This window comes from Vipera ursinii (genome assembly GCF_947247035.1).
Source record: "Vipera ursinii genome assembly, chromosome: 4".
Taxonomy (NCBI): domain Eukaryota; kingdom Metazoa; phylum Chordata; class Lepidosauria; order Squamata; family Viperidae; genus Vipera; species Vipera ursinii.
Window position 1 is genome coordinate 64,664,523 of NC_139514.1, and position 20,328 is coordinate 64,684,850.

At 34.4% G+C, this 20,328-nt stretch overlaps 1 protein-coding gene across 9 annotated transcripts in view; it reads right to left on the reverse strand.

The window, feature by feature from the left end:
* Positions 1-753: 753 nt before the first annotated feature.
* The window catches only part of PDK3 (pyruvate dehydrogenase kinase 3), a 40,150-nt gene continuing 20,575 nt past the window's right edge, over positions 754-20,328 (reverse strand). The window contains exons 5-15 of one of the 9 annotated variants that reach the window (XM_083362065.1): positions 16,603-16,692; positions 14,517-14,594; positions 13,941-14,017; positions 11,959-12,060; positions 11,350-11,457; positions 7,549-7,662; positions 6,784-6,908; positions 4,594-4,638; positions 2,831-2,889; positions 2,092-2,175; positions 754-1,045 (exon numbers count right to left, since the gene is read on the reverse strand). In XM_083362065.1, coding sequence (XP_083218191.1) covers positions 4,611-4,638; positions 6,784-6,908; positions 7,549-7,662; positions 11,350-11,457; positions 11,959-12,060; positions 13,941-14,017; positions 14,517-14,594; positions 16,603-16,692 — 722 coding nt within the window. In that variant the 3' untranslated portion in view covers positions 754-1,045; positions 2,092-2,175; positions 2,831-2,889; positions 4,594-4,610. Of the gene's footprint in view, positions 2,176-2,830; positions 2,890-4,593; positions 6,909-7,548; positions 7,663-11,349; positions 11,458-11,958; positions 12,061-13,940; positions 14,018-14,516; positions 14,595-16,602; positions 16,693-20,328 lie in introns of all 9 variants that reach the window. The other 8 variants (XM_083362066.1, XM_083362064.1, XM_083362069.1 and 5 more) reach the window with 8 other exon arrangements.

Consider the following 20,328-nt stretch of genomic DNA (forward strand, 5'->3'; position numbering starts at 1 on the left):
TTTGGTTCTGATTTGTTATTTCAGATTATTACTCTATTGCAAACAGAAGCACTATGGTTTCTCTCTCTCTCTCTCTCTCTCTCTCTCTCTCTCTCTCACACACACACACACACACACACACACAAAGGGAGAGGAGGGGGGAATGTATGTATCAGTGCTTGCTTTCTTAAAATATCTTCTGAAAAGAAGCAGGTAGTCATTAACAAATAGTTCAGACTGACCCTCGCAATCAAACCACCATCAATCACAACTGCAGCCTTTTAGATCAGGGGTCCCCAATCCCCAGTCCGTGGACTAGTTACGGGCCGCGGCATGCCAGCAACCAGTCCGCACAAACAAGCAAAGCCCCATCCACGGGATGCAGGCAGCACACAAAACCACGCACCCTCCAGTCCATGGAAAAACCTCTCTCCACGGAACTGGTCCCTGGTGCCCAAGAGGTTGCGAACTTCTGTTTCAGATGGATACTAAGGTAAAGAGCTAGGACCTTTCAGATAAAGTGTCTAGCTGGAGAAATCAAGAACAGGCAGAGTAGGCATAATTATACTCAAAAGATTATGGGAGTTTTGTACAGTAAACACTGCTAAGGCAGGCTAAGTAATAGGATGCTAAAACTGAAACAAAACACACCATATGTACGGTACTTCAGACTAAAGAATGCAGTCCAGTTTGGAAAGTAAATTTAACTGGCCAAACCCTAGCTACTTTTAAGAATATATGGCTAAAATATAGCCCCAAAAGAATCAATAACAATTTATCATTTTAGTATTTTTATTGCACAGTATGAAGGGAGAGATACAGCATTTACAGTGAAATAACTTTATATGTGGCAACACCAGAATTCTAGAACATGTTACAGAGTATTATGAAGAGCTCCATGTGTTTGGAATTCCGCGAGAAGGCAATCCCTTTCTCCAGTGTATTTCATCCTGTCACATTCGTGTGAGCTTCTTTTGTAATGCAGAACTACCTAGGCAAGCACTCCCAACTTGGTCCAAAAAAGTTTTCTGAGGTCAGAATGCAGGGCTTTTCCACCGTTATGAGCCTTTAAAGTGGACATGTTAAATATTGCAAGATTGATCCATACTATGGAGTACATTTATATGTCAAGTTAACTTTCCTCAGATATCTTTGGCCATAATGAGGTTATCTTATGATGATTTTGGTTTTAACCTGCCAGATTTTCAATTACATCACAAGGCATTTAACAACTATATTTGTTTAGAATGCAACCTTCTATGAATATTCCTCTCTTTGGGTATACAGTGGTAAACATGAACACCTCTGAAATACTAGCAAGTTTTAGGGCACAAGTATTAAAGAGGGATCTTTGTTATTAACCTTGATAGCTGCCAGAAACATTTGGTTACTAACTGTTAAGAGGTTAATCACATGAGAATTCAACATTGAGGAATAGCCAAATGTGAAAATAGCAGGTAAGATAGCTTAATAGAACACTTTAGGCAAATAAAAGATACTTTAATCTGATTGACTTCTAAAGGTTGTTTCGAAAACTTTTGCAAGACTGCATTTTGAACATGACTTTCCTACAACAATAGATACCGGTACAGTTGAGAGATCTACAAAGCAAAATGGCCCAAATACATTAGCAGAATTACCTGAAATTTTAGGAACCTCAATAGAAGCAGCATTCTAATGGAAACCATTAATCCAATTTAAATAAAAGATAAAAAAAAGTTTGTTATCAGTTCTTTACCTGAATTGTGGAATGAAGAACTGGAATACTTAATTTTAAAGAATCAGTGGATTCTGTTAAGAAATATAAACTATACTTCCTATGATTTAAAAACAAAATTAATTCACCAGAAAGTATGTCATGCTTTTGTACCATTCTTAAATGTTTTAAGATTTTTTTCATGCTAATGCTGTAAAAAGTTTTGAAGTTCCTTAATTCATGTAATCTGAACTGATTCAGCTATGTCATATTGTTTTCAAATTACTACATATATCAAATTCTGAGAAAAAAATATCCTTAAAATACTTAATGTGCTGTCGAAGTATAGTTGTTAGTTATCTCATTAAGAGTTTTGGCTTTATCAAGCCTAGGCAAAGCTAAGAGAATAATTTTACCTAAATGGAAAGAAACATATCCATCTGTTTTTAAGGATTGGGTTCAGGATACGATTTTCTGTCCTTTTCAGAAGTTTATGTGTTCTGAAAATAATATGAAATATAGTTTCATCTGACATATTTAATAAGTTTATGGACTGGATTAATTTTGTATCAATGCCTATGGATATTTTACATTTTTGTTATTTTTTCCTCTTTCTTGTTTTTATTTTAATCATCACAATATATTTTGGTGTTTTACGTTTTCTTCACTTATAATCGTCATTTTTTTCCTACTGACATTATTCTTTTTTATTTCACTATTAAAAATAATTTAAAAAGCATAGAGGCACAAAAGGAGCTATTTCCTCTCTCATATTAAACCAATGAGCTAATATTTGATTATGTTCAATAAATGTGCATGAACAAGTTTTTCCTTCTCTTAGGAAAGGAAAAGGTTTTCTAACCAAATGAAGCTCCATTCTAACCAAATAAAAATACCACTACCTAACAGTGACATATAGGTGTTGTACAGAACAACACAAAGTTCCATTAAGGTTAACAGAATCAATGAATTTAAAAACAGACTAATTTCTGTGGAATGAGTGAAGTACCGTGAAACACTTGCTTGAGGACAATTTCAAGGGAAAGAGCCAAGAAGCAGAGAGAGTTTTTAAGATGCTGTTAGATCCTAGGTTTTCAAATTATTTTGAGAGAGAGAGTACAGCACACTACAAGGGTGGAGGCATCATGTTCTTACAGCAGGAGGATCCCAAGATAGATGAAGAGCCAAGAGCTGGCACTGCCGTTAATTGCTACCTGCATGAAAGAAATAAAACAACTTAGTGGCTTCCACACATTGTGCTACACTAGATGATGACTTGGTTGGTTTTGCTTAGTGTGATACGTGAACTATCAATGGTTAAGCAAACTAAAATAGCGCAAACATGAATGCAGTCATTTTCTTCCTAGTACAAGTTAATACTAAAACCACTGCCATCTCGGTTTTTTTTCCAAATGAAACTTTTACTGTATAATCCTTCAACAAAATACATTTTAAAGAAACTGAAATTTTTCATGTTCCTTTTTATAACCTCTTGTGTTTTCTCACAATTTTTTCTACTTTAATACTAAAAAAAGAGAAAAAAACTGCACAATGCTTTTTAACTGAAAGCAGTTTATCCGTTAGGGACACTTTACGTTTTTTGTGATTTCTATTCTATATCACAAGGTACTGATTGCATTGGACATTTTTGCCCCACTCTCTCCCCAACCGATCTTTGCTGAGACATTAATGTATTCCAGATGTTATAAAAAATAAATGCCCAAATTCAGATGCATCAGTGTAGGGCATCTACATCTACCAGAACATTTCCCATAAATAAATGAGACATTCAAATTTTTGAGAAAGTGCATTGCAGAGAAATCACACATTACATACTATTCTTGCCTCCCTTTAATAAATCAGACAGAGCCAATAAAAATTTGTTTGAGAATCTAACATTTCTCTTTCTCAATGGAATTTAATAAAACCTTGGTTTAGTGGATTTTGGATATAATTGACTAAATGTATATTTTTCACCTCCACTTCTCCCTAAATAACAGAGATCAATTGCATCCAAAATACTCCAGACAGTTAAAAATTAGTTAAATTTACATTCAATTTGTATCTTTTGTGTAATGACATCCTTACTCAAAGATGCAAATCACATTTGCCTCAATCTGCCATTATTTAATTTGCATTTTGATGGATATGCAAAAGTAATGGGCATTTCCTCCCAACTGATCTGTTAAACTGAAGTTGCATTGTAATTTATTTTAGAAAAAGCACACAATCCTTGAAAATCTTTGGAAATAAAAAAGGAACAGCAGGAAAATCCTTACCCTGTTTTGTTAAAACCAAGCATCTCAACATATGGATATGATGTAGATAAAAAAGCATTTGAGGGCCATTTTAGGAGAGAAACAAGTCTAGAATAATTTTTATGAAGCTTCCTGATGCTATTTTAGTCCAATACTACTTTCATATATAACAGAGACATAGAACTGAATGTAATTTCTAATTTGGTTTCAAATTATTCTATAGATAGTATCACTACAATTCTTCCAAATATTAAAATGCTGCATTTACACTTAAATCATACTTGTGTGTATAAAACAAGAATGTTGAGACTTTAGCATGAAGTTGCCCATATTTTAGACCACAGCTAATACATAAGAGCACAATAGTGTAAATGAAACTACAGAAGGAAGGAACACTGAATCACCTACATATAATTTGCTTTTATCTAGGCTCAAACTGCTGGCCCACGGGCTGGATGCATCATGCCAAAACTGCGCCCACCCCATTGCCGACAATGGGGAAAAAGTTGCAATACATCACGTCATGTGATGTCGCGAGTTTGACACCCGATCTAGGCCTTATTTTCTACTTACTGGCCAACACTTAAACAGCTAGTTGAGAGGTTTTAGCCAATCTCAGTTGACCCTGAAAAGCAAAATAGGGTCACAGATATTTAGTACCTGGATGGGAAAATACTTCAGGAAATCCCAGGACTGCAGGCTAGTCTGAGGAATAAAAAAAGAAATTCCAGAGGGCAACAGTGTATTTTTAAAAATAACTCCACATCAAAATGGCACAGTCGTATCTAAGATAGAGATACAAGTTTTAATCCTGTAGTTTGGGAGGCAGGGATGCCTTTAAGTTAATGTTAAGTCTTGGAAACTGTGTGAATTAATCCTTGCAGTCTTCTTGGCAAGATTTCTGGAAGTGGTTTGCCACTGCCTTCTGGTGCAAAGAAACTGTGACTGGCCCAAGTCACCTAGTTGGCTTTGTGTCTAAAATAGGACTAGAATTTGCAATCTCTCAGTTTCTGGCCTGATGCTTTAACTACTATATCAAATTGGTACTCAATCAAATAGTATCCATTCCAAATCTTCTGGAAGGGGATTTGAATGTACCTTATAGTGACTGAACCATTGTTTAATTCTTGTCCTTTCCAGATGAAAAATGAAGAATTTACTACATCTGTTTTTCAGATGCCAAGACACTTTAACCCAGTAAGATTAACAGCTTTACACACAAGATAAATGAGGAGTTCTAAAAGTTGATATATGGTAATATTCTGTTGATCACTCTATACCTTATTTTCCTTTTAATTAAATTGTGAGCTATTGGAAATATACATAGAGCTAATACGGATATTTTTCAGAGTGCAAAGGATTTCTACTGCTCAGAAAGAAGACATTAGCATAAAATTAATAAACATCATTAAAATGCATGTATATATTTAGATACACAAATATGTATATCACAAAAGTTTCAAAACAAAGCTATAGATGCCTCAATTGCAACTGGGGTACTTTGTTTTAATTAGGAATTAGGATTCTTGCTACATCTAAATATAGATTGCCATAGTAATTTTTAAACATCTAGGCAAAAATTCAAACTTTCTCCTTATTTTCATATTAGAACAAACTGTATTACAATTTTGTTCATAGGTTCTTGTCAAAACAACATAAAGACACAATCTAAAGATAACGAAGATTCTTTGTGTGTTTTGAAGATCTCCTCACGTTAGTACTGCTTTTGTGAAAAAATATTACAAGAATTCTTACTTGACTTCTTTGAAAATAAAATTCTATTTCTAGTCATAATATCGGATGAAGTATCATTCAAATGTGTCATCTGTTTCACTTTTATTCTGTTTCCATTAAAGAAAATTCTTAAACAATTTTTAGACATTTATGTCAGTGTGCTGTTGAATATTTAATCTGACAATATTTGACATTCCTTTTATGATCCTTTTGCTAATTATTTTCATTTTAATATAAATGGGTCTCTAATGACTAACATATTAACATTAATACTATAAATTAAGATCTGATGTTATGAACCTAACATTTGAAATTACTCTTTTCTTTATGATCAGTAGAAAATACTTCAATTATAAAACATAATTGTCTTATTTATCAATAGGTTTGGCCTGGCAGAAGAGGCAGTTTGCACATTTACAGTATTGAAGCTATTAACCTAAAAAGGAAAACTTTATCAGGATAGTGCCTGCAAAATGAAAGTCTTACTATTTTCCCTGAAAACTAAATCAATATTAAATAAACTGGCTCTTGAAACTGGGAATTAGAAAGAAAACATTTAAAGCCTAAAGGACTTTTTGATTATAGCAAAAATCATATACTGATATAAGATCTGACAAACTTCATAATAAGGATTTTTTTAAGATAACGGATTATATATAGTGCCATATAAAATGCAGCAATATGAGTTTTCTATGCACACATTCAAGTACACAAGAATTTTTCTGTTGCATTATATTGCTGTGCAAGGCATTATTGTCAAATAACAAGTCAAAGCATTTTTTTCAATTATTACATAGGAGTAGAAAGTGATCTTACAAAATAGTACCCTTTTACTATACAATTTTATAATCTAACTGTAGTCATAGTGCAACCCTCTTTGTAATTTATGACATAGTAATCAAGCATATTTTGGCAAAATAATTACAAAAACTCACACCAAAAATGCATAATGCCAGTCCTTCAAAGTCCTCTGTTCTTGCTATTTCAAATCCCTTAACAGATCTTTCCAAATAAATAATTGGCTACATAAGATTTAGAGGAGTTTGGAAACTGAAACAAAGCATTGTTGAATGCAAGTATGTATCAAGGCTGATGAATTATCTGTTAGCTTTATACTTGGAAGCATCCCTCGGTTCACTGCTAGGGTTACTCCAATCATCCGCTTCTGGAGTGGTTTTGTAATGTCGCCAAGCTGACTTATTAAAAACTGGTAGTCTTTCAAATGATTCACTTGATAACGCCTAAAAAAAGAAACAGGAACACATACATGCTTCAGATCATTCCAATTGGTTACAAGAAAATTCAATAAAGACAGATCATCATCCTAAATGAAGAAAGAGTATACATGCTCAATACATATTCATTGGAACATGTATTTTATTTCATATTTTGTATTTTCAATCTTTATTTCACTTTCTGTACTTTTGTTTGTACTGCAGCATGTGGATTTATACCTTCTTACTACAGACACATAATCATGCTTAGTTACTGAAGCCCTACAATATAATATATTCTATCTCAGATTTGGAGTTTGTTTCAATAATGAAACATTCCATTGTCTATTAGCTGGAATTATGCTATCTCATTGTTTCTATTTAGGAACAGCTTTATTGGAAAGAATAAACAGAGAAAAGTTTAGTAATGTTACAACTGAACCTAGTTACCAATCTGGTTCCAAAGGCCATTTTATTATCTATGAATAAAGGGTTTAAAAAATGTTCCCAGAATGTAGGAAAGTACTATCTTGAATAAATCAGAATGACTTCTACTACAGATGCATAGCAATAAAGCACTTGCCAAAATATAATCAGCTATAAAACTTTAAAAGTTAGTAAGAGTACTAACATCCCATATTGTTCTTGTACAATAATCCATTATTACCTTCAGATAGATTACTGCATCTGTACCCACTCCTTCCATAGAATATAGTTTGAGGTCACCTTGAAAATATCGAGCATAAAGACGAGAAATTGGCAGACCATACCCATATCCAGCCTAAGAAAAAAATCAGTAACATAAGAATTAAAAAACCTGAAATGTTAATCGTCAAATAGAGACAAGAATCTTCACAGAGATTTAAAAATAACTTATGTTTCCCGTCAATTATGTGATGAGCAGATTATCCAAAGTTTTATCTCCTATTTTGTGCCACAGTATTCTATGATAGATTACAACTGTCTCCCCTTATACTTAAATTAATCAACAACCTGCCCTGTTTAACAATGGAGAAATGTTCATTCAACTTTTGTGACACTTCTACTCTTGAATTTGGAATTAATATGCCTTACTGTATTTTAAAATGCCTAATGGCAGAGACAAAAAGCATGCTATTCAATTATTCCTTTTTACATAAAAATGAAATTTACACACATAAAGTGGCACTTGCTCTTTTAATATATGTAGAATCTCACTCACATTTAAGGTATATCAGGTCTAATGGACACGCCTTTCCTCCTATTAGTCTGTTAAATTGAGGCTTTATTATGTAGATGAAATTGACAAGTAGTGACTTTCAAATGCCACTTTAGTGCCATCTACAAATTTGATGAGTTCCCCTTCTATTCCCTCATCTAAGTCATTTATGAAGATATAAAAGAGTACCGGGCCTAAGAAAAAACCTTGTGGTACCCCACTGTTTCCTTCCTACCATGTAGATGTAGTACCATTAAGGATTACTCGTTGACTATGGTTTGTCAGTCATCTGGTGGTGATGCTGGCTGTCCCACATTTTTCTAATTCACCACGTAGGTTTGATCTACTTAGTCAAATGCCTTGCTGAAGTCTAAATATACTATGCTATACATTTTGCTGGTCTGCTAATTTAGTCACTTTATCAAAGAATTAAATAAAGTTGATTTGGCATGATCTGTTTTTAACAAACCTGTGCTGGCTATTAGTTATAACTTTGTTTCTAGATATTCACAGATCTGTTTTTTATTATTATTATTTTTTCAGTATTGATATTGGGCTGATTGGTCTGTAATTTCCTGGATCTGTTTTTCCCCCTTTTTTGAAGATGGAAAGCACATCAGCTCTTTTCCAATCCTCTGGTGCTCCAGGATTTTTTAAAGATATGGTACAGTGGTTCTGAGATAACATCTGCCAGCTCCTTCAGAACTCTGGGATGTACTCCATTAGGTCCTGGTGATTTATATATTCATCAAGATGATAATGAATACATGACAGATGTTCCTTTACCATTTTCTTGCTTATTTTAATTATTTCTAGTCTGTCTTTTACAGTTATGTGTTTGGTAGATTGGACTATAGTTTCTTTTTGTGTGAAAACTGATGCAAACAATGAGTTAAGCAGCTCCACTTTCTCTCTACTGCCTGTTACTTCCTTGCCATCTTCTTTCTTTAGTGGACCGTTTCCTTGACTGTTTTCTTGCTGCTTACACGTTGAAAGAATTTTTTTATTATTTTTGACTTTTGTTGCAAGTCTTTGTTCATTCTGAGTCTTTGCTTTCCTGACTTCATCTTTGCATATTCTGGCTATCTGCTGATATTCTGTCTTAGTTATGTGTCCCTCTTTCCATTTTTTTGTAATTATCCCTTTTGTCTTTCAGTTTATCAAAGAGATCTTTGTGCAGCCATCCTGGTTTCTTCTTTGATTTCTTGTTTTCCTTTTTCAATGCTGTTCTGTTGGACTCGCTTTTATGATCACATGTTTATCCATGGAATTTTTCTTAGGCTCTGAGGAGTTCGTTAAAAATTTTTGCTTCCTCACTGGATGTTTGCCTTTTGTTGGAAATATAGGTGAAAACACCACTTGTGCTCCCGATTCTTTAACTTTCTCCCCCAGCTGTTCATAATGCCTTGTTACTGTTTTCAGATTCATTGTTGTGTCACTGGTCCTCACATGTGAGAAAAGAAAGGGGTAGTAATCCATGGGGTTATTTTAGTAAGGTACCCTAGATTGACTGTCTGGTCTGCAAACTAGTTTCTTTTTCCCTAAGAATTGAATCTATTACTAATAGTCACCTTTTTTTTCCTTAGGGAAATGTGGGGTACTTTTCTTCCTGTCATGGGAATGCTGGGTTGTGTCTCTTTTTAAGAAACTGATGAATACTCTTTTGTGGATGTCTGCATATTTTCTTTCAGGGGGAGGCTATGAAAGCAATTGTTCAGTTCCAGAAGGGCTTCATTGGAATAGGTTAGGGTAGATACTAAGGGCTTTGCTCTTGGTTGTTGTTTTCTTCTAAAAGTGATGTTTCCACTGGTCTTGGTCTTTAGGTACATATGTAGGGTCATTTTTTACAGAAGCTGTTTGTTCCTTATTGTGTTCAATTTGGGTGTATCGACTTTCTTCTTTATGTTCATATATGGGGTCATTTTTTAAAGCTGTTTGTTCCCTATTGTGTTTTATTTTGGTGTAGTCTTCTTGTTTAGGTTGGGACTTCTCGCTTTGTTCATTGAATTTCAGAGTGGCTAGAGTAGCCTCTCGATTCTTTACCTTTTCCTCTAGTAATTCAGGTAGTTTACATTTGATACATACATAATTTGGGTCTTCTGTGGGCATAAGCTGAAACATATCACACACTATGCAACTCACTATAGCGTTAGTCTCTATTTTCATGACCTTTTGTTTATTTGTTAAAAAAGTAAAAATTTCTTTAAAAATAATATTTTCCCTGTTGCAAGTGTCAGTTTACAAGAGTTTACTGGAGTTCTTGGTCTTATGCTCTCAATCTTGAAAAATTCATTATCTTCCCTGTTTTGAAGTGTCTGTTTTTCCATGGCTTATTTTTTCTCCCTTAGATTATTAAGATTTAAAAATTTCTAAAGAATTAAAATAAGTAAACTTTATTTTTTAATTGAAAAAAGAAATTGAAAATTGAAGAAATTAAAATGGAAAAAAGATTTTTTATAAAAAATTGAAAATATAAAGTTTAAAATCAACAAGGTCAAGTAAGTTACGTTTATCCATCTCAGCAAGATCTGTCAATTTAATCAACCATTCTTCCATAGTAGGTAGTGTCGAATATTGCAGATATGTGCCATATAGATGTTTGCACTTATCTGACAACTCAGCTAGAATTATGAATAGTTTAAAGAACTTAAAATCTTTTAGGAACATTCAGTTTGGTTTGTGCTACTAATATTACTTATTATCATAAGAGGGAGAGTTGGAAGAATAAGTTCAAAATGTATAAATATCCACTTCACTAGATAGTTTTACTACTGTGATTTCACTTTTACCTGAATGTTTACTGAATGGTACTCCATCAAGGATGTTATTCAAACAGTTCAAGACTGTTTCTTAGTTTAAATTCTGCTATTTTCACCAATACTAAATCAAAGCCACAGAATTCAGGTTCAGCATATTTGAAAATTGTGAGCATACTGCTTTCATGAAATGTATGGAAATGGCAACATGAAAAGTAATCACATACCTGTTATTATACAAACAGTGATTTATATAAAGTGATGCATGCATTTGATATCTGATAATCAAAAAATACAAAATATAAAAAACAGAAAGAATTCTATAGGAATACGTGAGAGTTGCTGGTCTGCTATTGCTATGTGAATAATCTATAATTTAGACTCTATTATGTATGTATTATTATGACATCTCAAGTGAAGAGATTGTGTTCATAGTACAAACTATTATTCCCTTAATGTGCTTTATGTTGAAACACAATCCAGAGAGCACTTTAGCTTGCAGAAAAGAACTTACCAAAGGTACTCTTGATGGCTCCAAACTAGGCCTGGGAGCAGTTGAATACATATAATTAAAAAGGCGATCTATTTTTCTCAGAGGTACACCACCACCTTTATCACTTATCTATAGAATAAAACCAGAAATTGACATAACACAATGACCTCCAAGGAACTAACAGAATGTACCATATTTGTCTACAATTTCCACAGGTTAAATTTACAGAACTAGGGAAGAGAGATTGAGAAGCAGCAATTCAGAAACATAAAACAAATTCATCATTCATGAAGCAAGCCCAATATCCAGCCTCCCTATACTGATAGACACTATCCTAATTATAGTGTACTGAAAAGTAGGTGACCCATGTTAGAAAAGCCTACTCAATTCATCAAGGTGCTATAAACTAAAATGAATGTGTAAATAACTATTCAAAGAGCCAAATAGTCATAATAATTTGAAATAAAATTCTACCTGAGAAAATTAACACCAATATCTCATCATAAAAATTTCTCAACCTATGCCTTTTAAGTTACCTACATTATTCACAAAGGTACTCACTCAATATATACAGTTATTTTCTACCTCAGTTAACAAAAAAGATTTTTTAAATTTTAGTATATTATTTACCTTTATTGATAGGTCTTCTTTTCCCAAAGTGACTAATGTTTTAACTGATGGATAGCTTTCACATTTACCTTCATGCAGCTCTACTGTAGCTCGCATTGAATTCTGCAATTCGAAACAAAACTTTTAAAGACACTTAACTCATGTTAGTAGTAACACCAGAAAATTTTACAAATTCTGGTCACCTTTTAATTTAAAACTATGAACTTCTGTCTCATTTATATACAATTTAAAAAAGAAGACAGTAACCTGAATGTATAAAGTAACCTGAATGTATAAAGTATTCAAGTGTATAAATGACACTATGTAAACATTCTTTCTTGTCATGCAAGTAGGAGCATATTTCTTTGTACAAAAATTACTGCAATTATAATAGAAGCTTAATCTTATTAATGTAATTTTATTTTTAAATTGAAGCTCAATCTTTCTTGTGATCAGGAGACTGCAAGTCTGAAACAGTCAGCCAGCCTGCTTGGCAGATAGCTGTAGATATATAATCCACATCTTCATGAGAGATATCCTTTGTAATGTTCATAGATACCTCAGTTCATTCTCCTATTTAAAGTGTAAAAAATATTGCTCTAAGTTGCTCTACTTTTAAAACCAGGACAAAATTTGCTCGACCAAAGCTGAGAAGAGAGAATTATTATTTCCAAGAGCTAAAATTTAGTTTCAGATTTTAATAGGGGAAAAAAGAACTCTAAAAAAATTGAAAATGTTTCTTTCAATACTAAGAATAATTAACAAATCTCTTAAGGAATTTTCATTGAAATGTGGATGTTTCTCTGTGCAAGCTCAGAAATTTTGTTTATGGATGTTTGTTTATTTTTCAGGTTTTATAGATCACTTCAGTTAGAAACAATTAACATACTATGGCAGACACCTGGCTAAGCATACAAAGTATACCAAGTGGATTGTACTCATTGATCCTAGTCTCGTCAGATGTTATTCACAACAGCAATCCTTTTTTTTATCCATGTTAGAACTCAGACCCAAAACCTTTTCCAGTTCTGAAGCCTCCACAATCTTCACCCCAAAGAGGAGGTTGCATTGTGTATTACTGCTAAGATGTTCAGAGCAATGGTTTCTTGTGGCGGAGGCGCCCTTCAAGGAAGATGCAGTCCCTCTTCACTCATAGGATAGATTTCCAACTGCTCTAATCTAGGCACTTCTCAATTCCTGGGATTTTCACTACCCAAAAGTGAAAAGAAATTCAGACTGCATGTGGAAGAGCTGATGTTGCAAAAAAAGTTATCCAATTCTTTTGTGCCATAAAATCAATCTGGTATAATCCTGCATATTTACTTACTTTAACATGAACTAGTATTTCTGTATCTAAAATTAGGTATTCAAAGTTATCATTATTTTTAAATTTAATGTTGACATCATTTTTATTTCTTCTAATTTAGTTTATCTCCCAGGGGTAGGCTGAAACCTCTAACCATACCTTGATGCCATGTGAGCAGAGATTATACTATAGGAATTAAACTAGATTTGCCTTTTCATCAGAAAAGCAAAATGAGGTATGAGAGCCATATGCTTCTTATACATCAGGATTTGAAAAGTGGATGCCAGGATGGGTGAAATTAGCAGGAACTACCAAGTCACTATTCTAAAACAGACAGTAGGGTCAAGATGTGAAGATTCAATGACTTCCTGGAGGTGAGGTTTGCAACCTTCATCCATCCATTCCATGGGCTATCTAATATTAACTATTTTCATGAAATAACAATAAATGAAACAGAAGAGATGAGTTTCCAATTTCAGATAGCAATACATTTAGCATCTAAAAGTTTCCCCATGTTGTTAAAATCTGTTGCTGAAATCTGACTTTTAATTAGCATGAACAGTTTGCAATCAAAGACAATATTGCATCCAAAGGTGTACCTACAGCTATATTCAGGGTGAAGCGTGATAACACTATTTCTGGCAAACTCAAAAAGAAGCCAAATAATATCCCATTCCCCTGATGTTACTATACTCACCTTAAACAATTCGAAAAGCATGTGAAACAAATGCGAGGGTACATAGACAACCTGAATGGGCCTGCCTGGTGCTTTAGCTAGAAAACATAAATAAAACTTTTAACTGAGAATTAAAGTTAACACAAATAACAGTAATTTTCTGATTTATATTATTTCCTAGAAATGTACATCATCTAAAAATTAAATTAGCTCTCTCACAAAGATTATAATACTAGGAAAGATTCAAGGAAAGAGAAATGGACAACCTGCAGCAATGGAATGGATTTAATTACAGCAGTAATGGCTGCACCATCATAGGAGCCGAAGGACAAGCTGAGGACATGATTCTCCTGGATAAAATGTACATGGTTGCTAAGTTGTTACCAACTGGGTGACCCATAAGCAATCAATCAGTCAATCAAATCCAAAAGAAAGAAATGGTGGAATGAAAGGAAAAGTATTTTCTGCACGATAGAAAACTGTTACAGTTCTCAGTTAAAAATGTATTCAGCAATTAGTTTTCATTTAAATAACAATTTCTTGCAATCAATACACTGAAAGATTTTTAATATTAAAAAGCATTCATATCTGTATCACCATTGAATTCTTCAATTTCCAAATCAGGTGCTACTTGATAATACTGCTCACACAACATCTTGGCAGTTGCAAAGGCATCTGTTAGGGAAGAGTAACAATTAGGGAAGAGTAACAAGTTCTTCTTATTTTTAGACAAAACCTATAAGATTTCAAGTAATGTGAGAGATGCCTAATTGAATCTCCTAATATCTATCTGCTAAGGGAGAAAAATTTAAGATATAGTATTACTCACACTTACCTGAAGAATAAATTCTATTGAAATCAATGGTAACAATTCTTCATTAGGCATATGTAAGATTGCACAGCCCAATTTCAGAACCCAAAATGCCCATATTAATAAAAGCTAAATTTCAAAAGCTACACCTGCACCTTTCGTGAAAACTACCTTAAAATTGTAGACAAAGTAATTATTGGCATCTCACTCATAATGTAGATATAAAATACAGTCCAAGGAAATAAAGTTATTTCAATAATGGATTTTCCAGTGCAGTTTCATAGTTGACAAACCTATTTGAACAAGGAAATGGACATTTAACCCACTATTTCCAATATTCAATGAATGTAACAAGCACGAAAATGTAAACAGATAGGTCTCTGTATCCTACCAGTTTATTTCATTGGGGCATTTAAAAAATTTTTGAAATATTTTTATGACTACTTTTACTATTATATTTTACTAAGAAGAATATACACTTGATTATATTAAGTATCTCAGGGGCTGCCACAAAGAAGAGGGAGTTAAGCTATTCTCCAAAGCACCTGAAGGCAGGACAAGAAGCAACGGATGGAAATTAATCAAAGAGAGAAGCAACCTAGAACTAAGGAGAAACTTCCTGACAGTTAGAACAATTAACCAGTGGAACAACCTGCCTCCAGTAGCTGTGAATGCTCCAACGCTGGAAGTTTTTAAGAAAAGACTGGATGTATCTGAAATGGTATAGAGTTTCCTGCCTGAACAGGGGGTTGGACTAGATCACAGGTCGGCAACCCGCGGCTCTGGAGCCACAGACACTCACACTGAGTGGGGGAAGAGGACTGGCAGACCAAGGGCAGGAGAGCCAGCCCAATAAGAATGTGTGTCAGCTTGTTGGACAACAGCATGAAGCCAGCTTGCCAGGTGAGAAGATTGGAGAGGGAGAGAGAGGGAGGGAGGGAAGGGGAGAGGGAGGGAGAGAGGGAGAGGGAGAGAGAGAGAGAACTCATGCATAGCAGCCTCTATTTCTTTTAAATCAAACTCTTCAATCAAGCTCCCCCCCTCGCGCGCAAGTTTTGCGACTCCCAGTGTTTTCTTTTCTCTGGGAAACGGGTCCAAGTGGCTCTTTGAGTGTTTAAGGTTGCCGACCCCTGGACTAGATGACCTCCAAGGTCCATTCCAACTTATTATTATTGTTGTTGTTGTTGTCATTGGCGTTATGTATGTTGTGCCTCTATCTAGTGACAAAAAAGTCAGCTCGCTCCTGAATCATTTTTTGCATAATCAAGCTAAGCAATATTTTTTATTTATTTAAACTGAGGAAGCTATTGGTTCATCTCCAATATACTAGGAACACAAATGCCATCACAAATAAAATACAACTTGCAATTATTTTATGTAATGGCAATCAGTGTAATGTAAAAGGTAACGTGAAAATAAATATATTGAGGACTATATAGAATTCTGAAGACAGAAAATTAGGAATAATATAATCTCATTGACTATGAGACACTGATGGGAAAAGGGCCAAGGTCAAGTCCAAAGTCATGATTAATTACAAATAGGGCAACAATATCTGTAACTCACTGCAAAACATAGTTAGCAAAGTTAAAGCCAGACATGATATTGCATCTTAAGCCACTTTACTTGTGTCTTGGTTTAATCATGGTACACTAACAATGATACCAAATTTAACCTGAAGTGGGTATGGAAATTTTGGCTGAAAAAAATATGACTGATTTTTAACTATGGTTAGCATCAATAATGCAAAGATCAAGCTATCAAAATACAGAAAGAAGAAGCAAACTTACTTTGATGAAAACTAATATAGCTACTGAATTTATGATCAGAAATTACATTTGAAATGCAAAGCAATATTATTTTTACTTTTACCTTCTACTACATCAGCCACATTACACGTAGGATCAATGCTCCCAATATGTTTTGGATGAGCAGGATTGGTGACTCCACCAAAAAGCAGTGCTATGAGGATAAAAAGGCCGAATCAATTGAAATACTATTATTTTTAAAGATTAAAAATTGTAGGTTTCTAATCCATGCAAAGGAAAAACAAACCTTTTAACAAACCTTGTTAAAATCCTTCATAAAATAAATATTTATATTTATAAAATTATTAATACTGAAAAATGTGTTTCCAGTGATTGTGAAGAAATCCTTGTGCAGACAAAATGTATCCTGGTGACAACTGCTATGCTTCTTTCTTCAGCAGTACTAAATTCCTGCATACAATGTACTACAATACAGATTAGCCTAATTGCAGGTTGTATTGAATTGATCCCCTTTACTCAACCTTTTAAATATGCCATGAACAATCATATGAAATGTCCCTATGCTCCTCAAAAACATTCACAATCTCTTGGTTTTGAGATTTAGCTCTAGGAAAGACTTAGAGAAAGCTTCCATGGATCTTGTTTCTTAGTAGACTTGTATAGAATTGCTTTGTAATCTATACAGTGCCCAAGACAGATGGATAAATTTTAAACAAATTAAATGTCATATCAATAACACTAGGAATAGTATTTAATACTAAACATACAAGTACATAAGTACAACAAACCCACACATTGTTAAAGTCGTATCTGTTACCTACAGGGAGTGCAGAATTATTAGGCAAGTTGTATTTTTGAGGATTAATTTTATTATTGAACAACAACCATGTTCTCAATGAACCCAAAAAACTCATTAATATCAAAGCTGAATATTTTTGGAAGTAGTTTTTAGTTTGTTTTTAGTTATAGCTATTTTAGGGGGATATCTGTGTGTGCAGGTGACTATTACTGTGCATAATTATTAGGCAACTTAACAAAAAACAAATATATACCCATTTCAATTATTTATTTTTACCAGTGAAACCAATATAACATCTCAACATTCACAAATATACATTTCTGACATTCAAAAACATAACAAAAACAAATCAGTGACCAATATAGCCACCTTTCTTTGCAAGGACACTCAAAAGCCTGCCATCCATGGATTCTGTCAGTGTTTTGATCTGTTCACCATCAACATTGCGTGCAGCAGCAACCACAGCTTCCCAGACACTGTTCAGAGAGGTGTACTGTTTTCCCTCCTTGTAAATCTCACATTTGATGATGGACCACAGGTTCTCAATGGGGTTCAGATCAGGTGAACAAGGAGGCCATGTCATTAGATTTCCTTCTTTTATACCCTTTCTTGCCAGCCACGCTGTGGAGTACTTGGACGCGTGTGATGGAGCATTGTCCTGCATGAAAATCATGTTTTTCTTGAAGGATGCAGACTTCTTCCTGTACCACTGCTTGAAGAAGGTGTCTTCCAGAAACTGGCAGTAGGACTGGGAGTTGAGCTTGACTCCATCCTCAACCCGAAAAGGCCCCACAAGCTCATCTTTGATGATACCAGCCCAAACCAGTACTCCACCTCCACCTTGCTGGCGTCTGAGTCGGACTGGAGCTCTCTGCCCTTTACCAATCCAGCCACGGGCCCATCCATCTGGCCCATCAAGACTCACTCTCATTTCATCAGGCCATAAAACCTTAGAAAAATCAGTCTTGAGATATTTCTTGGCCCAGTCTTGACGTTTCAGCTTGTGTGTCTTGTTCAGTGGTGGTCGTCTTTCAGCCTTTCTTACCTTGGCCATGTCTCTGAGTATTGCACACCTTGTGCTTTTGGGCACTCCAGTGATGTTGCAGCTCTGAAATATGGCCAAACTGGTGGCAAGTGGCATCTTGGCAGCTGCACGCTTGACTTTTCTCAGTTCATGGGTAGTTATTTTGCGCCTTGGTTTCTCCACACGCTTCTTGCGACCCTGTTGACTATTTTGAATGAAACGCTTGATTGTTCGATGATCACGCTTCAGAAGCTTTCCAATTTTAAGAGTGCTGCATCCCTCTGCAAGATATCTCACTATTTTTGACTTTTCTGAGCCTGTCAAGTCCTTCTTTTGACCCATTTTGCCAAAGGAAAGGAAGTTGCCTAATAATTATGCACACCTGATACAGGGTGTTGATGTCATTAGACCACACCCCTTCTCATTACAGAGATGCACATCACCTAATATGCTTAATTGGTAGTAGGCTTTCGAGCCTATACAGCTTGGAGTAAGACAACATGCATAAAGAGGATGATGTGGTCAAAATACTCATTTGCCTAATAATTCTGCACTCCCTGTATCTCTGTGATTTAATTCATACAGCTAATCAACTTAATATCTGGAAAAATTAAGATTGGCTTTATGCAAACTTAACAAAAAAAAATACTGAAATCATTATTTTACGTCAAGCAGCACAAGTGTCACATGGCTTTGCCAGTGGTGCGTTTCATTAAATATCATTTAATCCGTACATTTCTATTTTTAAAATAAAATGGTCCTGCAGAACATCTTAATAAGCAGCCTTCAGATTAAACCTACTGAAGTTCATAAAACTGGTATAGTTATGACCTGCTTAATTTTTATTTGGGAGGGTTTAAGACAACCTACAATTCCATACATACATACCGATCATGCTATTCCCTTTGGGGGGGTAAGCAAGAGTACAAAAAAAAAGAGTAAGAAATAGTAAGACAAAGAAATTAAAGCGTGAGAAAAGGAAACAGCTTTCCCCTCAGCTATACACAGAGCATCACACATTGCCTTTTTTGTTCAACTTTTTTCTTCACTCCGCACCACTATCTCCACATGAATCCTTCATAGAGGCAATAAAATTATGTCATCTAGCTAACATTCGCTTAGATTCTCAGCCACCTAATGGTATCATCCATATACACTTGTAATATCTCCCCAAGCTTCCTTATTCATTTATAAATATACATGGAGATACCACTAATCCGTCTTACACCGCCCTGAGTCCTTCGGGAGAAGGGCGGTATAGAAATCAAATTATTAAATTAAATTAAATTATTCTCTGCAGAAGGTTGACCATTCCATTTATTTTCATGTGTGCTTTACTTCCATCATATATCACTTATTGCATTCAGAAAACAACTTTCAATTTCATATTTATTACAGAAATCAAAAATAATTTATCAAATGCTTTCTCTAAGTAAACAACTAGACAGCAAACTATATACTATACTGTACTAATAAGCTGGCAGAAAATATTAATATAATTTCCTAAAAACAAAATCTGATCTGCATGGTCTTTGTCCAGAATAATGTTATATTTCACATATATGGCTTTGCATCACCTTTTCAATCAAAATACTGCTAACACCTTACTGGGCACCCTACACAAACCAATTTTCTTGTAGCTTTTGCAGGCATACTTGCTACTTTTCTCCTTGTGGAATAACATTCTTTCATATATAGATGCATATATATAATTGCGTAACCACTCCTTAAGCAAACCATGCATATATTTTAATGATTTATGTGTCATTAAGTCAATGTTAACTCTTAAAAGAGCAGACTGACATTTTCCAGGGTGATCTGTCCCAAGCCTGGCCCTTTACATCCTCCAACTGTGAATCCTTCACCACTGTAATTAAGTCCATCTATCTTGCTGCTGTTTGTCCTCTGAACTGATTTGTCCTACGATCTATTTGCTTATTTTTTAATTTTTATATATTTTATTTTATTATTCAGGGTGTTTTCAAGACTCATCTCAAAAAGCAAAG